Consider the following 23625-nt stretch of genomic DNA (forward strand, 5'->3'; position numbering starts at 1 on the left):
TAGTGTTTTAATGAGAATGGGGTGAGAAACGGTGTCGAAGGCCTTCCTAAAGTCCAGAAATACTACAGCCACTGCTACGTCCTGTGTCTAAGGATTTTGTGACTTCGTCATAGAAGGCCACCAGGTTGATCTGACAGGATCTGCCCCTGATGAACCCATGTTGGTTGCCCCTAAGCATAATCTCCTCTGCTGGCCCCTCGTAAACATGTGCCAGGATAATTCTCTCAAAAAGCTTCCCCAGGATCGAGGTAAGACTAACTGGCCTATAGTTTCCTGGGTCCTCCTTCTTCCCTTTTTTGAAAATGGGAACCACACTGGCCATTTTCCAATCCTCTGGCACCACACCAGAGCACCACGAGTGCTTGTACAGCCATGCCAGATGTCCCTCAATGATCTCAGCTAATTCCCTCAGCACTCTGGGGTGGAGATCGTCCGGACCAGCTGATTTAAATACGTCCAGTCCCTCCAGAAGTTCCCTGACCAGATCCTCACTGACCCTAGGCATAGACATTAATTAATGTCTTAATTAAGTTTGAATAAAGTCTGATATCTAATATTATAAGTTTAATAGAGTACAGTCAAGTTCCATGATTTTTCTTAAAAAACTTTAAAGAAAATGTTTCTTAATTTAAATTGAATATACTAGGTCTCTTTCTCATTTCAAGTTTATGTGGAATAAATGAACAGCTGTATCTCTGGTATGCTTCCCCCCACCCCCTTCAAGAATATTAAAATGTTTACAGGATTTTCAAACATCTTTCATTCAAAGCTTTTCAAAAAGTCCCTTAAAACCTAATTATTCCTGTTCTGAACTTAGAAAAGCTGTGATAAAGTCTTGTATTCAAGGCAATCAAGTTCTGCAGTAAGGGCAGCTGTCATTTTTTTTTTATTTTGGGAAGCTTGTCAGGATTTTTCCTTGAAAACTATTGTAGAACTGATCGTAATCACACTGGCTGACTGCCCATCATGTAAACTACACTGAATACTAAAAGGATGCTATTTGGGAAGAAAGCAGACTACTAATTCCTTCCCCCCCACCTTTTTTTAACATCTGATTGTTTTCATCTTCAGGACTTTGACAGATGTTTTTCTAACTTACCCAGCTGTCACCAACAAAATGATCCATGCTCCCAAAATACCCAGATTGGTAAGTGCCACGCACTTGATTTTGGTTTTGCAGTCGGTCCAGAAAAGCATTATTTACCCTTAAAAAAACATTGAAAAATGAACATTAATAGAAGGTTGCTAAAGAGTTCAGAGACTATGAGCTTCACCATTCTATGGATAAATTTTTGCTTTTCTTGCCTAAAAACATCTGTGAACTTTGTTGCTTATTTTAAAACCCCACAGTGACTAATCATATGACACAGGCTATGGTAGGCTACATTTTCAAATCCCTGCATGGGGATTCAGCCTAACAAACTCCTAGCAATTTTATTGAAAATCATGTGACAATTATTTATGGGCTACTTTGAAAAGTGAACCTCCAAAGCTATAAGAGATGCATTAAAGTGGTTCAGGAAAAATTAGGCTGCCAGTACACCAATTATATTACCCGTGTTGGCTGTAACTATTTAGGCGACTTATGTGGCCTTTTAGCACCTTTTACACAACAAGAATTTCTAGAAGGTGCCAATTTTCTATGCCTTTGTAAAGCTATTTTAGTTTGTTGCCAATAGAGACATTACAAGTAATGTAATCAACTTTTTCATACACACATGCAGCCTCCGTACCCTAGTAGAGAGAGTTCCTCTGCCATTTCCTTTATTTTATCCATCTGAAAAGCACTTTCCTTCCAAATCATCTTAAATAGCTTGAAAGCTGCTTTCTCATTTATGCTTACAACTGATGGGCATGCTTATGATTTACACCTATTTTAGAGTGGTTTATGTCATTTTTTTTTTTATACAAAGGATATAAAATGCAAATGCTGTATTATTTCTGTCTGGGGACGCAGGGAGATGGCCTCAGTGATCTAAAAGGTCTTTTACTTCATTAGCTTCTGTGGTTTATAATCTTTCTTCATCAGCATTTGGGTACGAGACACACAAAGATATTGAATAGCATTTTAAAAAGATGCGTAAGTGGTTATTTTTAAAAATATTTGATGGGACATTTATTATGGAGAAGAATGGGGTTTTTTTTTATTAGGAAGGAAGTGGAAAGTAGACAGAAAATTGAGGTAGTTGCTTTTTGCCAAAAATAAATGGAGGGGAAAAAGTTAATATACCAAGATAAATGAAGACTGTTAGACCCAGAATTAAGACTGGAACCATTCAGCAGAAAGAGAAGAAAAGCAAAAGGGGTCATGATAGAAAATATTTCGTGGTACTGAGATAAGGGTCAGATTTCAACTGTCTCGTTAGGTACATTGTGACAGGGGTCCTCTTAGGACCAGATCTCAATGTTGGCCCACCCCTCTGTCTGCCCTGTCTCATCTGCCATGACTTGTTGTAATAAACTTGATGTAAAATGCGGGAGGCTGCCCATTTAGTGTCCCAATGCCTAGGGCATTACACATGGCTGCGACCTTCCCTATACTGTGTCCTATGCCTTACAGATGGCATCACAAATTGGTAACAGCTCTGGCCCAAGGCCAGGCTAAACTCTGCCTCTTGTTGGGCCTCTAGCATTCTACCCCTGCATACTGCCCCCTCTCACAGGGCCTCATTCACGCTGCCCACTTTCACCAGGCCACATTCATACTGCTTCTCACTGAGCTACTCTCAACCTGCCATGGATCCTTGCAGCCCCTTCTGGTCCCTACTCTACACAGCCCTTCAGACTTTCCTACTCACTTTATGGACAGCCCACACTCAACCCTTCAGGCCCTGTGGCCACCAGCCTTATGCCTCACATTGGGCTGAACTCTGCCACTAGCCCCTCTCCAGGCAACTAGCTTATATTGTCACTCTTGTGCTGGTTAGCCCATATGTAGTTCTTCAGGTTGCCTGAACAACCCTACTCTACATGCCCCCTTCAGGCCCACCAGTGCAGACCCTACTCTACACCCCACACGCACAGCCCTTCAGGTGCCACCATGCAACCTTCTCAGTGTGGGCCTCTCTATCCACTCCCGCCCCCTCACCAGAGCCCTTTTCTGTCCCTTTACTGGGACCAACATTAAACCCCCTCACTGGGGCTCAAGGTCTGATACCCCACAGGCTCAGGTGTCCACAAACACGCCTGGCCCCATTGCTCTAAAATTATCTACTGGGTAGTGGAACTGGAGTTATAAGGTATCCCTGCCCATCTTTTACTGAGGAGGCAACTGGCCTGGCATTTCTGGAGAAATGCCCCACCATGGGCAGTCCCACCAGAACATCCTTCCCCAGCAGGGCTTAGTTTTCAGTCATGCCCCAGGACCAGAAGCCTCCTGCCATCCCCATAGCTCCTGCCCTTACCGCCAAGATGTTCCAAGCAGCTCCAGCCAGGCAGTCGTCATTCCCCACCTGTTTGCAGCAGCTGCTGCTGCCTCAGCCCTGAAGGCCTTAGCTAAAATGGAGGCTGCTCAGCCCTCTCCTCCAATCCCTTGGTCCTCCTGCAGTCATGTGACCACCTCATCAGGGCTGGCCTTCACTTGCTGGCTGCTCTCCTGCCTGCTCTCAGCCCTTAAAGCGGCAGGCACCAAAGGTGCTCTGCCACATACATAAAGGTGTTTTGTCCCCTAATCCAAAAGTACAATTCTTTGTCACTGTGTGACAGCACCCCACACCCCTATGAACATCTAAAGGCAACGTGTCTCCATTTTGGAACTCAAAATTCCAAAAGTGCCTCAGCTTGGATTCATACACATGCTCAGAAGAGACCTAAAACAGCCACTTTCCTAAACTCTCATCTAAACTGACTGGTTACTGAAAGCAGAGAAAAGCTACAACTCAGTAGCACCAAATTATTTTCAGAATAGTAGTGTTAGTGGTTCCCACCTCTTGTCAACTAGATCATCTTTCCAGGACACAGGAGTCTTGAATTCTGGGCCTCCTTTGACACTTGAAAGTACCATTTTTTTTGCATACAATATGCTCTGGAATATAATGCCTTGTTTTGGAGGCAGAATGAAGAGCAAAATATGTTTCTTTGTAATAAGTAACTAAGTAGAAACAGCTAGGGAGCTGAGCCTGGTCATTATTCTACTCCCTGTGGATTACAGATTTGCAGATTTTACTTCCCATTTCACCTGTAAATGGCAGAAACTGCTCTTACCATATTTCTCGCATATAACATGCGCTCCAATTTTCAGCTGCTGGGAAATTGGAGAGAAAGGTACATGCATGCAAGAAAATATAGTATCTGAAGCCAGGTATACTTCTGAAGAAAATGCCCTACACCAAGTCAAAGAGTAAGCTAGTAGAGGGTCTACTCCATCCTTCCTGCTGAAGTACGGCAAATGGGTAGCAATCATGGAAGACTCACAGGGCAGAGGGAAAGTAAGCACAAGGGAGCCTGTTTCCATAGCTTAGTGGGGGAGATAGGAGTCTTGTTTCTAGGCTTATTTCTATTTTTTAACCAATAGTTGTTTAATATACAATGCGTATGAACTTCTGAGAAGCAGACACTGTAGAGGCAGATTCCATTGCTCTTACATAATACATTCAAGATGCATTGTGAAACACTTTTTTATAGAAACCCAGTACACATCTCTTTCAGCAGTGGGATTATGAATTGTGAATTACAAGGGAATGGAGACATGTAATGGTTACATTGAAAGAGGAAACAGTTCATCCTCACCACTCTGCTTTAGGTTTCCCAACCATTACGTCTGAGATGTTGGGCTTCTGAGTGGCTTCAGTAAGTAGGTCTGGAAAGGACCTGGTTTACGTGTGCTTATGGTCTGCAGAGAGCAGCTATTCCCCATTCTCTGTGCAGATCCTAAAACAACAAACCCCACTTTTGGAAAATGGCTAGTGCACTTGTACTCACTGAGTATAGAGAACTTGTGAGAATCATTATTGGATTGTCTGAGCGCAAAGTTGGGCCTAAAGATGTGAGTTAGAACAATCTCATTGGAATAGTGTTCTCAACCACTAACAACTGCAATTGCAAGAAGCCTTCTAGATAGGAATGCAATTTCAACAAGTTCTGTTTTCTCAATTTTACCTTCTATGTTCTCTTTGATGCACTTTTGTTCTTTCTTCCTCTTCCTGCTTTCGTTTGACTTCTAGTAATTCACTCTGGAAACAATAAAAAGTATAAAATAATGCTATTTGTCATTAATGTAATTAGGCTGAAAAGACCACTGACTACACAATATTAACTTTAACAAGTACTATATGTCATCACCTCAAATTTTCTTAATTTTAGTTCTGCACCCGAAAGAATGTTTCCTCTTCAGGATGGAGGGGACATGCTCTCTAGCAAAAGAAGCAAGGTTAGAAACAGGATGGCTAAAATCATAGATCTAGAGATATCTGCCAGAGGCAAATGCCATCCACATGGAGGGCTTTTACTTCTATTCTGACTCCTGGTTCCCAGACCACTGCTGCATCTTGGTACAGTCTGCAGTAATTTGTACCACTGCAGCATATAGGATTAGGAGGGAAGGATAATTATGTAGAGTATGCCTTATAGTCCTGCTCCAGTTCCCATTTTTCTCCTCATCTATGGCTCTGGCTTCCAAATGAAATATTATGAGGAGCATCCATCTGATTTAATGGCGTCCACATCTGCACAGGTTTTGGTTCCCCTCTGCTTGCATGTATGGAGAAGGAACTGGAGTAATTTATGATGTAACTAACAGCATTTAAAAGTTATAGATTTTTACTATGAAGAAGAGTTTGAATTCATTTTATTTATGTAAATTTCCTTGCTCTTTAAACTTCAAAACATGAACTTTTTCAAGTTTTTAGAGTTGCGTTTACCATACACTCTTTCCACGGAATTTGGAATTTTAATGTCAGGGCCCAGGATAAAGCAATTAGTATGAATATGTTTAAAATCCATTTATTCTTATCTTGCCCCATACTTTGTGGAAACTTTTTATGCTAGACAAAATGAATTTATAGGGCTGGATCCTACAAATCTCACATTAAGTAGTTCTAAATCAGGGCTATTCAACTGGTGGCCAGGGGGCAGTAAGGGGTTATGACCCCTGGGCTCCCATCAAGCCAAAATTCATCCTATTGTCTGATTGCAATAGCAGCCAGAATCTCCAGATTCCCCTTCCTCTTCTGGTTTTGATGTTGGGGGCTGAGTGCTGCAGTAGGGCAGAAGGAAGTGTGCAATGGGTGTGGGTATCCATGCCGTGTGGAACTGGAGGCCCATGCCCCCAACAGCATAGTCCCTGCTAATGTGGCACACAAGCATGTGGCCTCTACCTGCTTAGAAGTTCTAAATTATGTAAGTAAGCTTGACTAAGGTGCTCCAATACTTCCACTGGGCACATCTACATGAGATGCTAACCACGCAATAGCCTAATAATATCACACAGTAGCATACTGAGCAAAAACTGTACTACTATGCTACTGCACAGTAGTATTAGGCTACTGCACAGCAAGTATCACTAAATAGCCATGCACTGGTGCTACTGCACAGTAGCACACATTACTGTGCATTGATTTAATACTTAGTTAACCAAGTACTAAACTTAATGCACAGTAACTACAACACATTAATGAACGTGTAGATGTGTCCACTGAGACTCAACCCTAGAGATTCCTGGCTAGATAGTCTTACCCCTCAACCAGGGTCAAACCAATCACCGTATTTGTAGTCAGGAAGGAATTGTTACTCAATAGTCACATTGGTACAGACTGTAGGGGGTGTGGCCCTCTTCCTTTGATCTCCTGAGCATATTTTAACAATCCTCACAGTAGCAGGATATTTACCATCATTGTCTCACTGCCTTATGTGTGGCAGGCTAGGGTGTTATGCCTTTTGGTTGTGTCAGGGTTGACTGTGTAGTTTGGCTAATAAGTTAGACAATGGATTTGTAAAGGATGGTTTGGATAGGGAACCAGCCTCTGCCCAAGGGATGAACTAGATGACCTCTGAAGGTCCCTGCTAGCCCTACTTTTGATTCTAAGTAGTGCTACTGAAGTCAATGGGACTGTTCTCAGGAATATAAGTTGCTTACATATGGATTGCAAGACTGGTCCCTAATTTTTTTTTTTTAATGTAGTGATAAAAGTGCTACTAGATACAAGGAAATTCTGATGGAGGTTTAGTTTATGCATATCTGGAGGGCAAAGTGGTTTGAAGAATTTGTAAATGTTCTAGGAAGTTCCACATCCTAGTGCCTATGAAGCTAGTACAAAGAAGGAATGCAACATTAGTACTATTTAAAATGTTTTAGCCAGCATTACAGCATAATGCCTTATTTTGCCTCAAAAATGTTTCCTGTCAACCCTCCATTTTTCCTTGCGACCTATTTGAGAGTCAGTCCCTTGCAGGTTTTAGTAGAAGAATTCTAATATAATAAAAGCTGTGACACTTCTGTCTGTAGGTCTGTCTGTTCGTAACACTCCCGCCCAACTGCGCATGTGCTACCCAGAACTTATGGACAGACAGACATGCAGACATACAGGTGGAGGTGGTTGGGGCCAGACTGTGCTCCCTGCTGTGGGAGGTGGTGTGGGGAGAGCTCTGGGGTATGGAGTGGAGCATGCCGCCTCATGGGGTGGGGGCGTGGCTTGTGGCCATGTGGGGGGCATGGCATGTGGTGCACTGGGGGGCATAGCACATGGTCACAGGGTGTTGCACAGGAAGCAGGTACGAGGGGCACGGGCAGGTATGAGTGACCCTGCGCCTGCTTCCTCTGCACCATTCTGCAGCCGCAAGGCCCACCCACAAGGCCTCAAATGACTGTGGGACATGTGATGGCTTGGAGGAGCATGGCATGCAGGGACGTGTGGCAAGGCGGCTACAGGATGCCACATGGAGAGCGAGCATGGGCAGTTCCTGCCAGCTGCAACATGCAGCTGCGAGGCAGGGGCAGGGAGCAGGGCAGGACCTGGAGCAGTTGTGGGGTGGGGAGTGGGGCTGGACCCAAAGTGGGGGGAAGGGTGCGGGGCCAGACATGGGTCCCCGTCCTCACTCCCCCCCCGCCCATCCTTCATGACAGGCATTTTGCTAGTGCCTCATAAAATCGTTAAGAGGCTAGAGTTTTTATGGGTGATAATCTTTTGTTGGACCAACTGAATAATTGAGATAAATTTTAGACAGGCCATCAGGTATCACACATACTTAGAATAGTACTCTGATACCCCAAAACTTGTCTAAATCTATTCCAACCATGCAGCTGGTCCAATAAAAGATATCATTCACAATAACTTTTGGCTCTCACAGATTTCCTGGACCATCACGGCTACATCACTTCAATACTACCTGAGCATTGTTATGCCTTATGCCGCCTTCCTATACATTTTAATGTTATGATTACAGTGATGTTTATGATTAAAGGTAGTTACATGAGGCAGGCATGTTCCATATCTTTTTGTTCTGACTCACAGGCAGGCATTCTGGTAAATATTTAGTGCTAACCAAAGAAACATTAGCTCCATGTAAGTTGTTTGAAGTGGCTGAATCACTATATTTCTATGCAGGATGACAAGTCGTCTCAGAGACCAGTTGAATTACTGACATACTAAAGATCTCATATTATTATAGGTACAGGCAACATAAACTGGAATTACAGACTTTTACCAGGAAAAGTGTTCTCCAGGGAAAAATGGACACATCCTGCATATTTTTAATAGAAACTGAGTAGTGGTAAGGATGGCTTTTAAAAATAAAATGATGCATTTATAGAAAGCTTCGGTAACTAAAAAGAACTCCAGAAATAAAAACAAATGAAATGGAACATTAATAAAACTACACAATCAATATAAATCAGTCAAAAAATAAGTGGGAAAATGTGTTCTGTATCAATATTTGTCTAGCCCTACAAGCAAAACAAGATTAAGAAATAAAAAAGCCAAGCTTAATTTTCACTGTTTTAAATAACTGTTCAACCTGAAAATTAAAATCCGCTATCTGATTTTCCAATATGTTGAGCCTTCTCTTGGTGTAACGCTCTAAAATATACTGCTCGTATATGATGCTGTGCTTGAAGTGCACTGAAAATTTTAAATCAAGCAGTGCATGCTAAAACCTGTTCCAAAAAAGTACAACTGACAAAACCTATAAATTTTATGGCTACGTTGCACTAAGAGGTGCATGCAAGACAGAATTTACAGCTGCATGAATAAACACTTGCTTGAAGTGGGAAAGAGCAAACATCAATCTGAGGGACAATTATTGCAGCTTTGAAAATATGTACAACTTACAGCAGATTTAGATTAATTTGTCCAGTAGGTAAAACAGCAATTATTAAGGCAGGGAGTACCTTGGTTCTACTTATCAACACAAAAATATCACACATAGTCACTGCACTCTTAAAGATCTATGGAAAGCAATAAATAGCCTGAAATTAAGAGTTACCTTATACATCAGAAAGGCCCCAGCCCTACAATAGACAGGAGTTCATTTTCCTAAATTATTGCAGGTGATGGCCTACAGCTATGTATGAGACATACCCACAACTGTTTCATTTATAGAAGAATATTTTTGGTTTTCAAATACAGAAGAAAGTGTGCATACCCTTTGGGAAAGTAGTAAGTTCTACAATATATATATAAACATAGTTTAATGAAGGCATTTTATCTTGATGAATTCATAATTCCAGGTACTAAAACAATGGAAGGTTTTATGTTTAATGAAACAAAAAGTAATGTTATGCTTAATGATTTGAAATGTTTGGGAGTCAGAGGACCTGAGTTATATGTCCAGCTCTCGCACAGTGGAAATGGATGATGCCTTTTGTCATCTTTGTGCCCCCATAAACAATATTAAGGCAGCACAAAGGCCATATCATGCCACAAATGCCCAAGAATTGTGGGCATGACAAAGGTAGTATTAATTTGTGCTGCTTTATTGCACTGGCTATCTATTTGCTTTGTGGTCAGACAGTGTGGGCAGCCTGGAGCTGCTCTCACTGTCCAGTCACCCCGGGCAGTTGCTATGTGGGGCTTAAGGGGCCTGATCCTGCACACCCCAGGCATTTCCACACAGGATCAGGCCCTGGGAACACCTGCCCACCCTTCCCTGCTTAAAGAAATGTGCCCCAGAGGTCCCAGGGGACTGTTTCTGTAAGAGCAGAAAGCCAGGCAGGTACTCCCAGACCTCCAGGGACCTGATCCTGTGCAGGAATTCCTGGTGAACATAGGATTAGGCCCCTCAGGTGCAGGAGAATATGTGACCCAATGTGTGTTTTGCCCAATGAAGCAGATCAGCTATGCTGGGACAAATCCTGGAACAGCTAATCTACTCCATCTGGCAATGTCTGTTTCTAGCATCAGACTCATTAAATGAGATTGGGCCTATTACATAAGGATCTAAGAAAATGTCTGTGGGTTAATCACTGCTGCAGTGACTTTAGATTGTGTGTGTGACTCAGCATTGGTTGGGTAACCAACCATCAGAATATTTACCCAGCTATACAGACTGTTTTTTCAGGCTGTACTGAACTCAATGCTGCCATGACCAAATTGTTCCCAATACCCAAGTGTCCTGGCTTAAAGTGACTTTAGTGCACACAAACCTGCCTGCTTATTTCACCAGAAACTATAAGCATCCCTACAGTGGACAGGAGGCATTTTAGACATACATCAGTGTTACATGTACAGATCTGATTCATACAGTACATGCTTTTTAGCCAATCTTTATCATATTTAAATGATGCAGTGTGTGTGTTTCAGCTAAAGAACAGAGTAGATATATTGGATAGGTAGTGTAATAGTTTTGAAGACATTTTGACTAAGCTTTCATTTACAACTCCAGTTTGTGGGGGATTGGCATTAGTTCTCTAGTCAGAATCACCTTCACAATCTGAGGTTAGCATGGGTTCCTGAAACTCTCAGTAAGATTACAGTATTTCAGCCTGCAGGAGAGGAGGTTGATTAGCTGGAGTGCAAAACTGGGCACTATCATCTAAAATATTTTACATGGTTGTTTGAATGCACAAACCCATCATACAGATCCAAACCCCATGATCTTTGTTGAGGTTTGAGTCCTTGCAGTTTGGCTCATTCTCTGTCATGTCTGAGACTGGTCCAGAGCATTTTCCTGAGGACAGATTGCATGTATATGTCCCAATGATCAATGTATTTAATTGATTACATAACATGATTTTATGCTGAAATGCTGCACATAAAAGTGTTATGCTATTATGGTATATTTACCTTGCACCGTTGTTCTTCCCTCATTTGTTGTAATCTTCTGTTTTCAATTTCCTTTTGGGTTTCCCTATAGCTGTGGCTTCTCCCCTATTGTTCATCAGAGAATATAAAATAGATAACTGATAGAGGATCCCATTCTATCTTTATACAATTAATTAACATAACAAAAGTGGTTTAAGGTTCACTTAAGGATCTATTTTAAAACCTGGATATGAGTTTCTTTTGCATATTCCACCCATTTAAATGTTTTTATGCACAGTTTCTTTAGAGCCACATATTAAAGCAAGGACAAAGGCTGCTCCTGGAAATGAAATACTACCATTAGAAAAAAAAGAACACTTTTCAGGAGTCAGATAAGTTAACTTCTACATTTTTCACAATGCCATTGCTGGAGTGGTTTATTTTCCAAAGAAACTGTGCCTGCAGTATGTTGTAGCTAAAACACATTTAGGGAATTTGAGTAGGGGAAACCTGTGAATTAGATCTGAAATCATTAACAAGGGGCTGGATTTGATTATTCTTACTCATTATGAGTAAGTGTTTCATAGAGCAGGTTCTTCTATAGCTCGCTTGCATCTTTCGTTATATACTATAACCTCCTAGAGAAGAAAATGTGACTTCCTTTGTGTGTATATTTTGCTTATTAGCACATTAAACAACAACAACTAACATAATAAATTACAAAAAGGGGTGGTTATTGCATAGTGTGGCTTTAATAAGGGCTTTGGTACAATTCCATGCAAGTCTCATGCCTTGATAAATGTGGATCAAATTAAGCTACCAAACGACCGATGCATAGTTTGCTAAAAGGCTGAATACAGAGAGCAATTATTTATGGTTCACTCTTCAGCTGGGAGGAATTGTTACATGTGTCCAGAGAGACCCAGTCTGGGTCCAATATTATTCATTACTTTCAGTAATGACTTGGAGAAGTGTAAAGAGTATGTTAATCTAGTTGGAAGACAATAAAAATCTAGACCAGATTGTTAACACTTCGAAAGACAAGATTAACATTAATTATGAGCTTGACTTAAAAGTGGGCCTAAAAAGCCACTAATAAAATAAGGAGATTCACTTAAAAGAAAGTGACATTTTCTATATATAGTAGTCTGGAATAGCTGAATACAAATTATACAACTGGGTGTTTATTACTAGATGCACTGGAAAGTAATACCAAAGAAAGGATCTGCAGAATTCAAGGGTGTAACTTTAACAAGAACTTTCTAAGATATACATCAAAATAAAATCTATTGTTATTCCTCTTGAGTAGATGTTATATTTTAGAATCTTATAAAATTGTATCCTAAATTTTTTTGTTTCAACATAGGCCAGGTAAGAGACCATATCAAATCAACAAAATTAGAGCACAACATTTTCCCTTTGCGATTACACTTTAATTCTTAAGCAATTTTATCTCAAGTACACCAAGTAGTAACACACTGGTTGTGTGTTTTAGGTCCCTTAAATGAGTGTAGCAGCTGATAGTTTATCTGCTGATTGCTTCCACTTCCACTTGCTTAATCAGCTTTCTTTCTAGTTGTGTAGCTGTGCTATAACTGAAAGATAAATTGACTAAGGGGCCACAGTGGGATAGTGGCACAAAACATTTATATATTCTAATAGGGTAGTAATAATAAAGATATTACATAAAAACAAGCATCATAGAAATGATTCCTGTGTATTTGGGCAGTGGTTAAAAGGTGAGCTACAATGTAAAATGTTACTTCCACTTTTTTTTTTAATTTGAGAAACAAAATTGTAGAGTTTAACACAAGTAGATGTTTCAGCTGGGAAATAAAGGTATTCTTTAAACCATTTCAGATTGAGGAGATACATCCCCATTCCATCTCTGCCTCATTGTGGGCTTTCATATCTATTTCTGAAATCACAGCCAATGACAAGAACTTGCCCATGTCTTACTACTAATACAAATTAGTGAAATTGACAGGACTGTTTCTGCCTCAGAAAAACTCATGAAACCCAACTCTCCATTGTTCAGCTGCTGGTCTACAACAAGTGGGAATGCAAGGGTGGTGGTAAGTCATCTTTCTACCTGCCATATTTCTGGCTGTCTCAGCGCCCCATAACATGGCCTCATAACTTGGTCCCATAACATAGAACACCCTGATGCCATCCTAACTCATAGTCTGTTTTAGCAACCCACAGTGGCAGGCAAAATCAGCCAAAAAGGCAGAGTACATTGTGCTTCAGACACTCCCTGTTCCTGCACACCAATAGACCTCTTTAATACCTGTGGAAAATGTCAAGGAAGCTACCAACAGCTGGGCATAAAGAATTAAAAAAAGAAAAATCTGTGCACCACTTTCTTTCATTTTTTTCTTTCCTGGGGTCAATAAAAAGACAAAAAAGCAAGGCACAAGAGGAAAACCTGATGCCTAAATATATTCTCTTTAACAAGGTGATTTTCAAACTGGATGGCTGCGGTATACTTCCTGGGAGCCTGAAGCAAGTCTAAAGGAAGGGAGAGGCATTCTTTTTCCACCATAATTGCTGGCATTTAAGTTTGGGCAAAAACTAAAGCCTCTGACTATATATAAAATAATTAATAAAGATGTCCAAGGTCTTGCCAACCTCAGGCTACAGCTACCAATTATAATTTCTGCACATAACAGCTGATCTGCTGATTGCCTCCCACCTGTAATCTCCCAGGCTAGGTATGGTTCTACAAACATTGTCTTAGTACCAATACTCCCTACTGCAAATACATCCAGCAGTGGGGCAGCCCAAGGAGATGACTGCAGTTTAGGAGACATAACTAGTGAAAAACAGAGAAGCCTTTGAGGACATCTTAGGGAAGATGTAAGGAGTTATCATTTTGTTCAGTCATCTGGGTCTGACAGAAAAGCAACGGGATTAGAGCAGTGGTAACTGGGTGATACTTTATCAGGCTACTTCAGGAATGGGACAGGCTATCAAGGTGGCAATTGAATCACTTTATAGGACATGCTGGGCATATCCACATGAGATGCATTAATGCGCAGTGGACCGTTCTACCATGCATTAGCATGTCACAGCAAAAACCATGCTAATGCACTAATGCACAGTAGAATTAGTCTACTGTGCATTAAGCATCATTAAAAGCATGCTGGGATGGGACGGGCTCCACCTTTCCCCTAAAGGTAAGCGTGTGTTCTCTTCTAGGTTGGTGGACCTCCTCCGGCGGGCTTTAAACTAGGCTCGTTGGGGGAAGGGGAAGATGAGGGCAGAGGAAACATCAGACTGCCAGACCAAACAGCACCCACAACTACAGCCCAGCCCAGCCCGACAAGTGAAGCAATCAAACAGGTAAGAGGGAGGGGCCAGGGTAACGCTGGGACTAGGGGGTCAGTACACACACCCACAGGAGGCCTCAAATGCCTCTACACAAATGCTCGTAGTATGGGCAACAAGCAGGAGGAACTCACCCTCCTGCTGGCTGACACCAGCCTGGACATAGTGGAGATTAAAGAAACGTGGTGGGACGAAACACATGATTGGGCGGTCAATGTCAAGGGCTATAGCCTGTACAGGAGGGACAGGATAGGAAAGAGAGGTGGGGGCATGGCACTCTATATTAAGGAGGAATACACATCCTCGTTAATTAGCAAAGAGTCAGGGGAGGGGCACTCTGAAGTGCTTTGCGTTAGAGTACAAGGCAGTCGAGGGGAAAGGGACTAAACGGTGGGAGTCTACTACAGACCTCCCAACCAGGGAGAAGAGCTTGACCAGGAATTCTTGGGTCAGCTCAGAGAGGTAGTGAGGGCTAAGGATGTGGTAGTCATGGGGAACCTGAACTTCCCGGACATCTTCTGGGAAGAGCAGTCAGCCAGGTCTGATCGCTCACGTAGGTTCTTGGCCAGCGTGCAGGGCCTCCATCTAACCCAGGAGGTGCACAGCCCCACCAGGGGGGGCGCCTTGTTGGACCTAGTGCTGGCCGTGGGTGATGACCTGGTGAGGGGGCTGCGGGTGCTCGACCACCTGGGCGACAGCGATCATCGCCTGCTGGAATTCACCATCCAGCACAAGGTGGCAAAGGCATGCAGTAAGGCAGCAGCCCTAGATTTTAGGAGGGCAAACTTCAACGAGCTAAGGAGGATAGTTGGAGAAGTGCTGAGGTCCCGGAGGGGAGGGGAGCCAGGTGCCCAAGGAGAGTGGTCGCTCCTTAAGGAGACGATCCTCCAAGCCCAAAGGAAGGTAATCCCAACGAGGATCAAAGGGAGCAGGAGAGCACACAAGCCTCCATGGCTCACCAAAAGCATCCGGGAATGTCTCCTTGCTAAAAAGGAGGCTTACACCCAATGGAAGGAAGGAGTCATCACCAGGGAGGACTATTCTGTAGTTGCTCGGGGATGTAGGGGGGTAGTTAGGAAGGCCAAGGCAGAGATGGAACTGGGGCTAGCTTCCCAGATTAAGGACAATAAGAAGTCCTTTTTTAAATACATAGGGGGTAAAAAGAAGGTCCCGGGTAATGTGGGGCCCTTGCAGGACGCGATGGGAAACTTGGTCATCACACCAGATGGCAAAGCTAACATGTTTAACGATTTCTTCGCCTCCGTCTTCCTAAGTAGGGACCAGAACAGCCACCTCCCTGCTGGGCCCCCCTCGGGCCCCGGGGGAGGCACACCTGGGCCACAGGTTAGTGAGGATTTAGTTAGGGAGCTTCTGGAGGGGTTGGACGTATTCAAGTCAGCCGGCCCCGATAATCTCCACCCTAGAGTTCTAAAGGAACTGCCCGAGGTCATTGCAAGTCCCCTGGCACAACTTTACGAGCACTCGTGGTGCTCTGGTGAGGTACCGGAGGACTGGAAGAGGGCCAACGTGGTCCCCATCTTCAAAAAAGGCAGGAAGGAGGACCCGGGAAACTATAGGCCGGTTAGTCTCACCTCGATCCTAGGCAAGCTGTTCGAGAAAATTATGCTGGCACACATCCAGGAGGGGCCAGCAGGGGACTGCATGCTTAGGGGCAACCAACACGGGTTCATCAGTGGCAGGTCCTGTCACACCAACCTGGTGGCCTTTTACGATCAGATCACCAGATCATTAGACGCAGGGGTAGCAGTGGATATAATCTTCCTGGACTTCTGGAAGGCTTTTGACACTGTCTCTCACCCTGTTCTCATTAAGAAACTGGGGGGCTGTGGTGTAGACACCCACACAGTCAAATGGGTTGCCAACTGGCTGGAGGGCCGCACCCAGAGGGTAGTAGTGGATGGGTCCTTCTCAACCTGGAGGGATGTGGGCAGTGGGGTTCCGCAGGGCTCGGTCCTCGGGCCCGCACTGTTCGACATCTTCATCAGTGATTTGGATGAGGGGGTAAAAAGCACCCTGTTCAAATTTGCTGATGACACTAAGATGTGGGGGGACGTGGGCACATTGGAAGGATGCAACAGGCTACAATCAGACCTAGACAGGTTACAAGGGTGGGCGGATGAGACTAGGATGGGCTTCAACACTGACAATTGCAAGGTGATGCACCCCGGCACCATACCTACAGGTTGGGGAACTCCCCTCTTGTCAGCACAGAGGCGGAAAGGGATCTGGGGGTCATCATTGACACCAAGATGAACATGGGCCAGCAGTGTGGAGAGGCAGTTAGGAAGGCCAACCGCACCTTGTCATGCATCCACAGATGCATCTCGAGCAGGTCCAAGGAGGTGATCCTCCCCCTCTATGTGGCACTGGTCAGGCCGCAGCTGGAGTACTGCGTCCAGTTCTGGGCGCCGCACTTCAAGAGGGATGTGGACAGCATGGAGAGGGTCCAGAGGAGAGCCACTCGTATGATCAGGGGGCAGCAGGGCAGGCCCTATGAGCAGAGGCTACGGGACCTGAACCTGTTCAGCCTCCACAAGAGAAGGCTGAGAGGGGATCTTGTGGCCTGTTATAAACTAGTCAGGGGGGATCAGCAGGCATTGGGGAAGTCACTGTTTCCCCGAGCACCGCCGGGAGTGACCAGGAATAACGGTCACAAGCTGGCAGAGGGTAGGTTTAGGTTAGATATCAGGAGGCGCTACTTCACAGTCAGGGCGGCTAGGGTCTGGAACCAGCTTCCAAGAGAAGTGGTGCAGGCTCCTACCCTGGGGGAGTTTAAGAGGAGGTTAGATGCACATCTTGCTGGGGTCATTTGACCCCAGTACTCTTTCCTGCCATGGCAGGGGTTCAGACTAGATGATCTGCTCAGGTCCCTTCCGACCCTAGAAACTATGAAACTATGAAAAAAAAGTCTGCCTTTGTAGCTACCGCACCTTTATCTAGTATCTCATATTAGAGGTATAGAGGCTATAGCTAGAGGCTAGAGGTACTAAACTTAATGCACAGTACCTAAGGCACATTCATAGATTCACAGATTGTCAGGTGCTGGAAGGGCCCTTGGAAGATTATTGGGTCCAGCCTCCTTTACCAGGCAGGAAAGATGACTGAGGTCAGGTGACCCCAGCAAGGTGACCGTCCAGTCTTCTCTTGAAGATTTCCAGGATAGGTGATTGCACCACCTCCGGAGGGAGTTTATTCCACAGTCTGGACACCCTGACCATGAAGAACTGTTTCCTAGTGTTAAGCCTGAAACAGTCTTTCAGGAGTTTCTGACCATTACTCCTGATTTTCCTCAAAGGTGCCCTTGTGAACAGTTGTTCATCGAGCCCTCAATGTATGCCCCTGATGTAGCAGTAAGCTGCTACCAAGTCCCCTCTCAGCCTTCTCTTTTTTAGGCTGAAGAGGCCCAAGTCCCTCAGCCGTTCCTCGTATGGCTTGCCTTGCAAGTCTCTGATCATACAGGTGGCTCTTCTCTGGACTCTCTCAAGCTTTACCACGTCCTTGTTAAAGTTTAGCACCCAGAACTGGACACAGTAGTCTGGCTGCGGTCTCACCAATGCTGAATAAACTGAAAGAATCACTTTCTTGGTTTTGCTTGAGATGCATTGGTTGATTAGATTTTGTGTGCCCACAAAAAAAGCGGACTTATGCCTATGGCCAGTTTTTCAAAGTAGTGCAATACCCTTTTATGAATCTATATGAAATGGGCACATTTTCAACAAGGCTTAACACCTATTAGGTCCAGCTGCTCTCCACAAAAACTGCTAACTATTGTGCATATCTGAAAATCTGACCCCAACTGATGGTGAAAATCTGGTACTTCATTATCAGGGATGGTTAATAAACTAATTTAAAATATTCTAATGTTTTACTACTGGGAGAGAGAAACTTTAATGCTGGCAGACCTATGCAGGAGATATTACATATTTCATGGTAGCACTTACCCAGGCTGTAGATTCTGGGCCACGATTAGCAATTTGACAGGAGTTTCTCTTTGGCAACCCTAAGTCCAATCTGTTCAATAATTCATTGGTTTTGCTACAGAGAAATCCAAATAGAATTGTTAGTGCTTTCATAAAAAATAAATACAGTCTTTTATTGCACCCCTGGAGTCTAGCCTAGACTTTTTTATCATGTGATGACTGAAAAGCATCACAGGTGGAACAAAAGGTTATGCGGAGAGACAGAACGAAGTAGGACATCAGAAATAGAAGTGATATTGTGGACATAGGGCATTTATTGGGAATGATTTCTTTGAGAAAGAAAAAACCAGTTATTTCCAAGTTATTTCTATCACTATTGTTTTCTCACTCTTATGCTATTAAAAGTTAGATGCACATTCTATCAGCTTTCACCATCACCACCATGTAATTGCTTAATGGAATCCTCAGTTTCAAATCTCCAAATATCAGCTAAGTGTCTTAAATAAAGGATTATTGTTCCCCTTTGTAAAGTGTACAATGTACCTTTAGAACAAATTACTTTGTCTTGCTATTGGCTTAAACAAAATCCAAGTTCCCTTTAGCTGAAACATAGATGTACAGAATCATTTCTTCTCTTTGGACACTCCACTGACCCCTTCCCTCCCCTTCCACTCCTCCCCCACTGGCCATTGCTGCTTCCCCACTGTCCCTGGGGGAAAGAGAAGCTCCAGAGCAATTTGTGTCTGCCCCAGTTGGGTGGCTCAGGGGCTGGGTGCAGATGGGGATGGAGTCTGGACAGTAGCAGGAATGGATGCAGGGGTTCCCCCTCCCCATGCCTGCTCCCAGGGAAGTGGGCAGGGAGGGGAAAACTATTCTCCCACTGCACTGTTGCCACTGTACCTGGTTGAGCCCAGCCCCTGCGCAGCCTTGCTGGGGTGGGCAGAGCAGTTCTGGAGCTTCCCTTCTCCCCAGGACAGTGATGAAAGCAGCAGAAACAGGCAAAGGAGAGGGGGTGGGGAGGGAGAGTTCACCTGCTTTAGTGACTTAAAATTTTTTAGAGGCTCCTGTAGTGCATTCCAATTCAAAAGGGAGGTGGGTGGGGAGGGGGGTACAGCTGCACCCCCTCTGAATCCTCCCTGGGGCAAAAGCAATGCTGGAATATTGCCTCCTGTTTGGGTGACTGCCTTTTTAAGAAGGATATGAATACATGGGTGAAAGCACAAAAAAGAAAAATGAAGAGGCATGATTTGAGAAAGTGCCTTATAGCAAGAAACTTAGGAAGCTCGATCTGTTTAGCTTGCCAAAAAGATGATGGAGGGAGGACTTGATTACAGTGCTGAAATAAATCCAGAAAGAAAATACCCAACACTAAAGGGCACTTTAATTTAGCAGAGAAAGGTGTGAAGAGAACCAATGGCTGGAAGCTAAAGCCAGACAAATCGGAAATTAGGCATGAATTTTTGACAGTGGAGGTGAAACAGACCACTGGAACTAACTACTAATTGTGGGGTTGTCACATTGGTGACTTCAAATCAAGAATAGACACTATGCTAGAAAATGTATAACCCACTTGTAAGGGTGGCTCACAAGTTATTTTATGGACCAGACAGTAGAAAATATAAATTGTTGCCAACTGTGCTTACAGTATAATGTAAACGTCATGCTTTTAAGCTCTGAACACTCCCACTTCAGTCGTCCACATACAGGCCAAGAGGGGGCTGTCCCACATTCTCTAGGCGTAGCAACGTTCTTGGGATCAACACAGGGATAACTGGGTGAAATGTAAGCATCTGTGATATATGTGTGGCCAGATTACATGATGTAATGGCCCTTTCTGACCTAAAATGCTATGAAAATAAATTATTGCATCAAAACCTGGTTGTGTGGTGAGAATTTGTGTGTTTGGGGACCTTTTAAGTTAAACCTTCTACTAAACTAAATTATTTTGTATTTTTCATGTGTATGTCTGGAGGAATTGAGAAATCCTTTTTTTAAAACAAATTGAACTAGATATGTTTTTTTGGGATATGCTCTGGAAGATTATAGCTCCATAAAGAAATATTTGGCACACAGTCTGCTCTCATATAGATTAAAAGGAGGGCATATGTGGAGGAAATCTCTCTCCTTCCCTCTCTCTGTCCATCACTTACATACACACACACACATACACACATGCACGCACGCTCAGATCAGCACACTAAAAATTCAAAATGCAACTCTCAGCTTGAATACTCAGAAATTCAAATGCAAATTTGACATCTTTCAAGTTTTCATGCATCTGAGTTAAAATAAAATGGGCACATTTTAAGATTATTGTTGTCTATTTTGTGGGGCTCAACGCAACTGATTAAAACAGGGGAATCAAGATGAGAGGCGGTTGCAGCATTTGGTGACCTGTCAGGGGTAGGGCTGGCAGCTGCATATTAATTGTTTCACCCAACAGTTTGGTTATGGATGGACCCAGTCCCTATTGAAGGAGTACTTATAATAGGAAGAAGTTCTTCCTGCCAAGTCCTGCCAATTTTACCAGTTCCTGCTAGATACTTCTTTCTCTTCCTATATCTTACCCTTAAATGGTGTTGTGTTCCCTATACAGGCAACCCCCGCTTAATGCTGTTTCACTTAGTGCTATTTCGCTATAACGCTCATTTGAGATTTCACTTAGCGCTCAGCAAGTTTCATTATAACACTCATGGTCACTATCTTGGGTCATTAAAAACAATTGCGGTCGCCATCTTGCGTTATCAAATACTTTCGATTTCGCTTAAGGCTCGTTTCACTTAACGCTCAGTTTTTCAAGAATAAATTAAGAGTGCTAAGTGAGGGTTGCCTGTAGTACTTTGAAGATCTTACTTTCTGACATTGCATTCTATGTGTAGTCGTTTCAAAACTGGAAATTACCTTAACTATAAATAAGAGGATCCTAATCCAACAGAAGGGAAAGAGAGGCCAGGAAGCACAAAAGCAGCATCATGGGTGGTGTTAGGACCAAGTTCTCTACTCAGCGGCTATGTCTATATGTGTGGTGGACTGCACAGTTGTCACTGGACAATCATTTAGTATTTTCATACGCATAGTACTAAATGACTGCGCAGTAACTGGCATTACTGCACAGTATGGTCACCACACAGTTTTTGCCCAATGCTACTGCACAGTCACTCATTACTACTACACAGTATCATCATCACATGGTTAGTGCCCAGCAATACTACTGTGCCATAGCATCTCATGTAGATGCACCCATATTTGTGCCACTGCTAGTTGTCCCCAGGTATGCCTCTGCACGTGCACTCTGGTGCTCAGCAAATCGCCCCAAGTGGGGCTGACCCCTTACTTGGGGTCCTAGGGGCCTCCTGGGGCTCCAGCAGTGGCTATCTGGGCATGTGGAGCCTGGTCAGCAGCCAGAGCATGGTTCTGGCCAGCCAGCCTCCAATTTTGGGCATCACATGCTGCAGCCATGTGCACCGCCACACTTTTTTCTGGCACAGGGATTTTAGATACCAGGATTTCCTGGTATCTAATTTTGGGAATTACAGATATAATTTTGTGAATAGAATCACAGCCTCTGCGTATATTTTGCGGCACCTTGAAAGGCTTTGAGCTTCCACAGACTGCACATTCCCGCTCATGGGGACATGCCCATTCTGTTTATTATATTATCTGTAAGAGGAACAACCTGAAATTTAAAAAAAAATCACATGAAGCATTAATAAAAGGATAATTTCCTTACTTTTGCAACCAATAGTATGTTAGATTATTAGAAGTGAAACAAATTTTATTGCTCAAGCTGAGAGAAATGCCAAAGCGAAATGTCCAAATGGTTTCTGCCCCCTTTCAATTTTACTTTCAGGGTCTCCAGTCTTTGCAGAATCCTGCATTGTTTGGGGTTACCAAAAACCTCCCCATGTACAAACACAGGAACCTCCTAGTCGAGGACTGCATCAAAATGGGAGCAAGTGAGCACAGCTGTTCTGCAAGGAGATAGACAGAGAAGACGGGAAGAAGATGGAGGAAGACACATGGAAAAGAAAAGAATGGTACAGACCTCTGGAGAAGATGACAATGAGGAAGAGGAGACTGATGATGACACAGAGGAAGAAAATGATGAGGAGGAAGAAGATTGTGAGGAACATGGGGACTTGGGGTGGACCCATGAAGAGGCGGGGGAGAGAGGCAGAGGGGTTAGAGGAGGAAGAGTGCAAGGGGGAAGGCAGATGTGGAAGCAGTTTGTGTGATTATAACAGTTAAAGAAGGAGATGGCAAAGGGCATGTGGGAGTGTAGGTGTATGGTTGCATTTATTGTAATGGGGATGATGACAGTCAACTGTAGACATGCTATAGACTGTCAAGTGAACTGTAACTGTGTTGGTCAAAAGACAGGATGGCAAAGGTTTAAGTTATATATATTTTGCAAAAAAAATGTTTGTACTATATATAAGTAATTAACAAAGTGCTGCTTAAAAGTGTGTTCATGAAGTAGCTGTGCTAAAATTGGCAGCAGTTTCAAAAAAAGGTAACATGCATCAATTCTGGATGAACTAAGTCTATAGGTACTATATGCAAATTACTACAGTTGTGTTTAATTTCAAGGTCAGCGTTTTCAAATTTGCCCCTCAATTCTATGTGCTTGGGGACAGCAGGGTCTGACAGCAAGGAGGGAGGGGGGAAGGGGCTGCAAAGGTAAAGAAGTGGAAGGAGGGAGGGAGGAGGAAGACAGAGGGCAAGGGGGCTACCTGGCCACCCAAATATCTTTTCCCTCCTGTAGTAGTAGGCAGAGAACAAATTCAAGGCAAACTTCAAATAATTAAATTCTATAGCTGTAAAATTCTAACAGGTATATACATTTTCCATACATAAAATCTAATTATTGGGGTTTCATCATATTCAAGTAAACTCAAGGAGGTAATCCTCCCCCTCTATGCGACATTGGTCAGGCTGCAGTTGGAGTACTGCATCCAGTTCTGGGCACTGCACTTCAGGAGGGAAGTGGACAGCATTGAGGGGGTCCAGAGGAGGGTCACTCACATGATCAGGGGGCAGCAGGGCAGGCTTTATGAGGAGAGGCTACGGGACCTGAACCTATTCAGCCTCCGCAAGAGAAGGCTGAGGGGGGATCTGGTGGCCGTCTATAAACTGACCAAGGGGGATAAGCAGGGAACAGGAGAGACCCTGTTCCCCCA

General features: G+C 43.6%; 1 protein-coding gene across 1 annotated transcript in view; it reads right to left on the minus strand.

Annotated features, from left to right (window-relative positions):
• Positions 1-23625, minus strand: part of EPSTI1 (epithelial stromal interaction 1) — a 105339-nt gene that overhangs the window by 12213 nt on the left and 69501 nt on the right. The window contains exons 7-10 of the mRNA XM_090025217.1: positions 18467-18560; positions 11217-11300; positions 5098-5171; positions 1100-1205 (exon numbers count right to left, since the gene is read on the minus strand). Coding sequence (XP_089881343.1) covers positions 1100-1205; positions 5098-5171; positions 11217-11300; positions 18467-18560 — 358 coding nt within the window. The remainder of the gene's footprint in view (positions 1-1099; positions 1206-5097; positions 5172-11216; positions 11301-18466; positions 18561-23625) is intronic.

Source organism: Crocodylus siamensis, chromosome 1 (assembly GCF_052110815.1).
Source record: "Crocodylus siamensis isolate JL-2025a chromosome 1, ASM5211081v1, whole genome shotgun sequence".
Lineage (NCBI taxonomy): Eukaryota > Metazoa > Chordata > Crocodylia > Crocodylidae > Crocodylus > Crocodylus siamensis.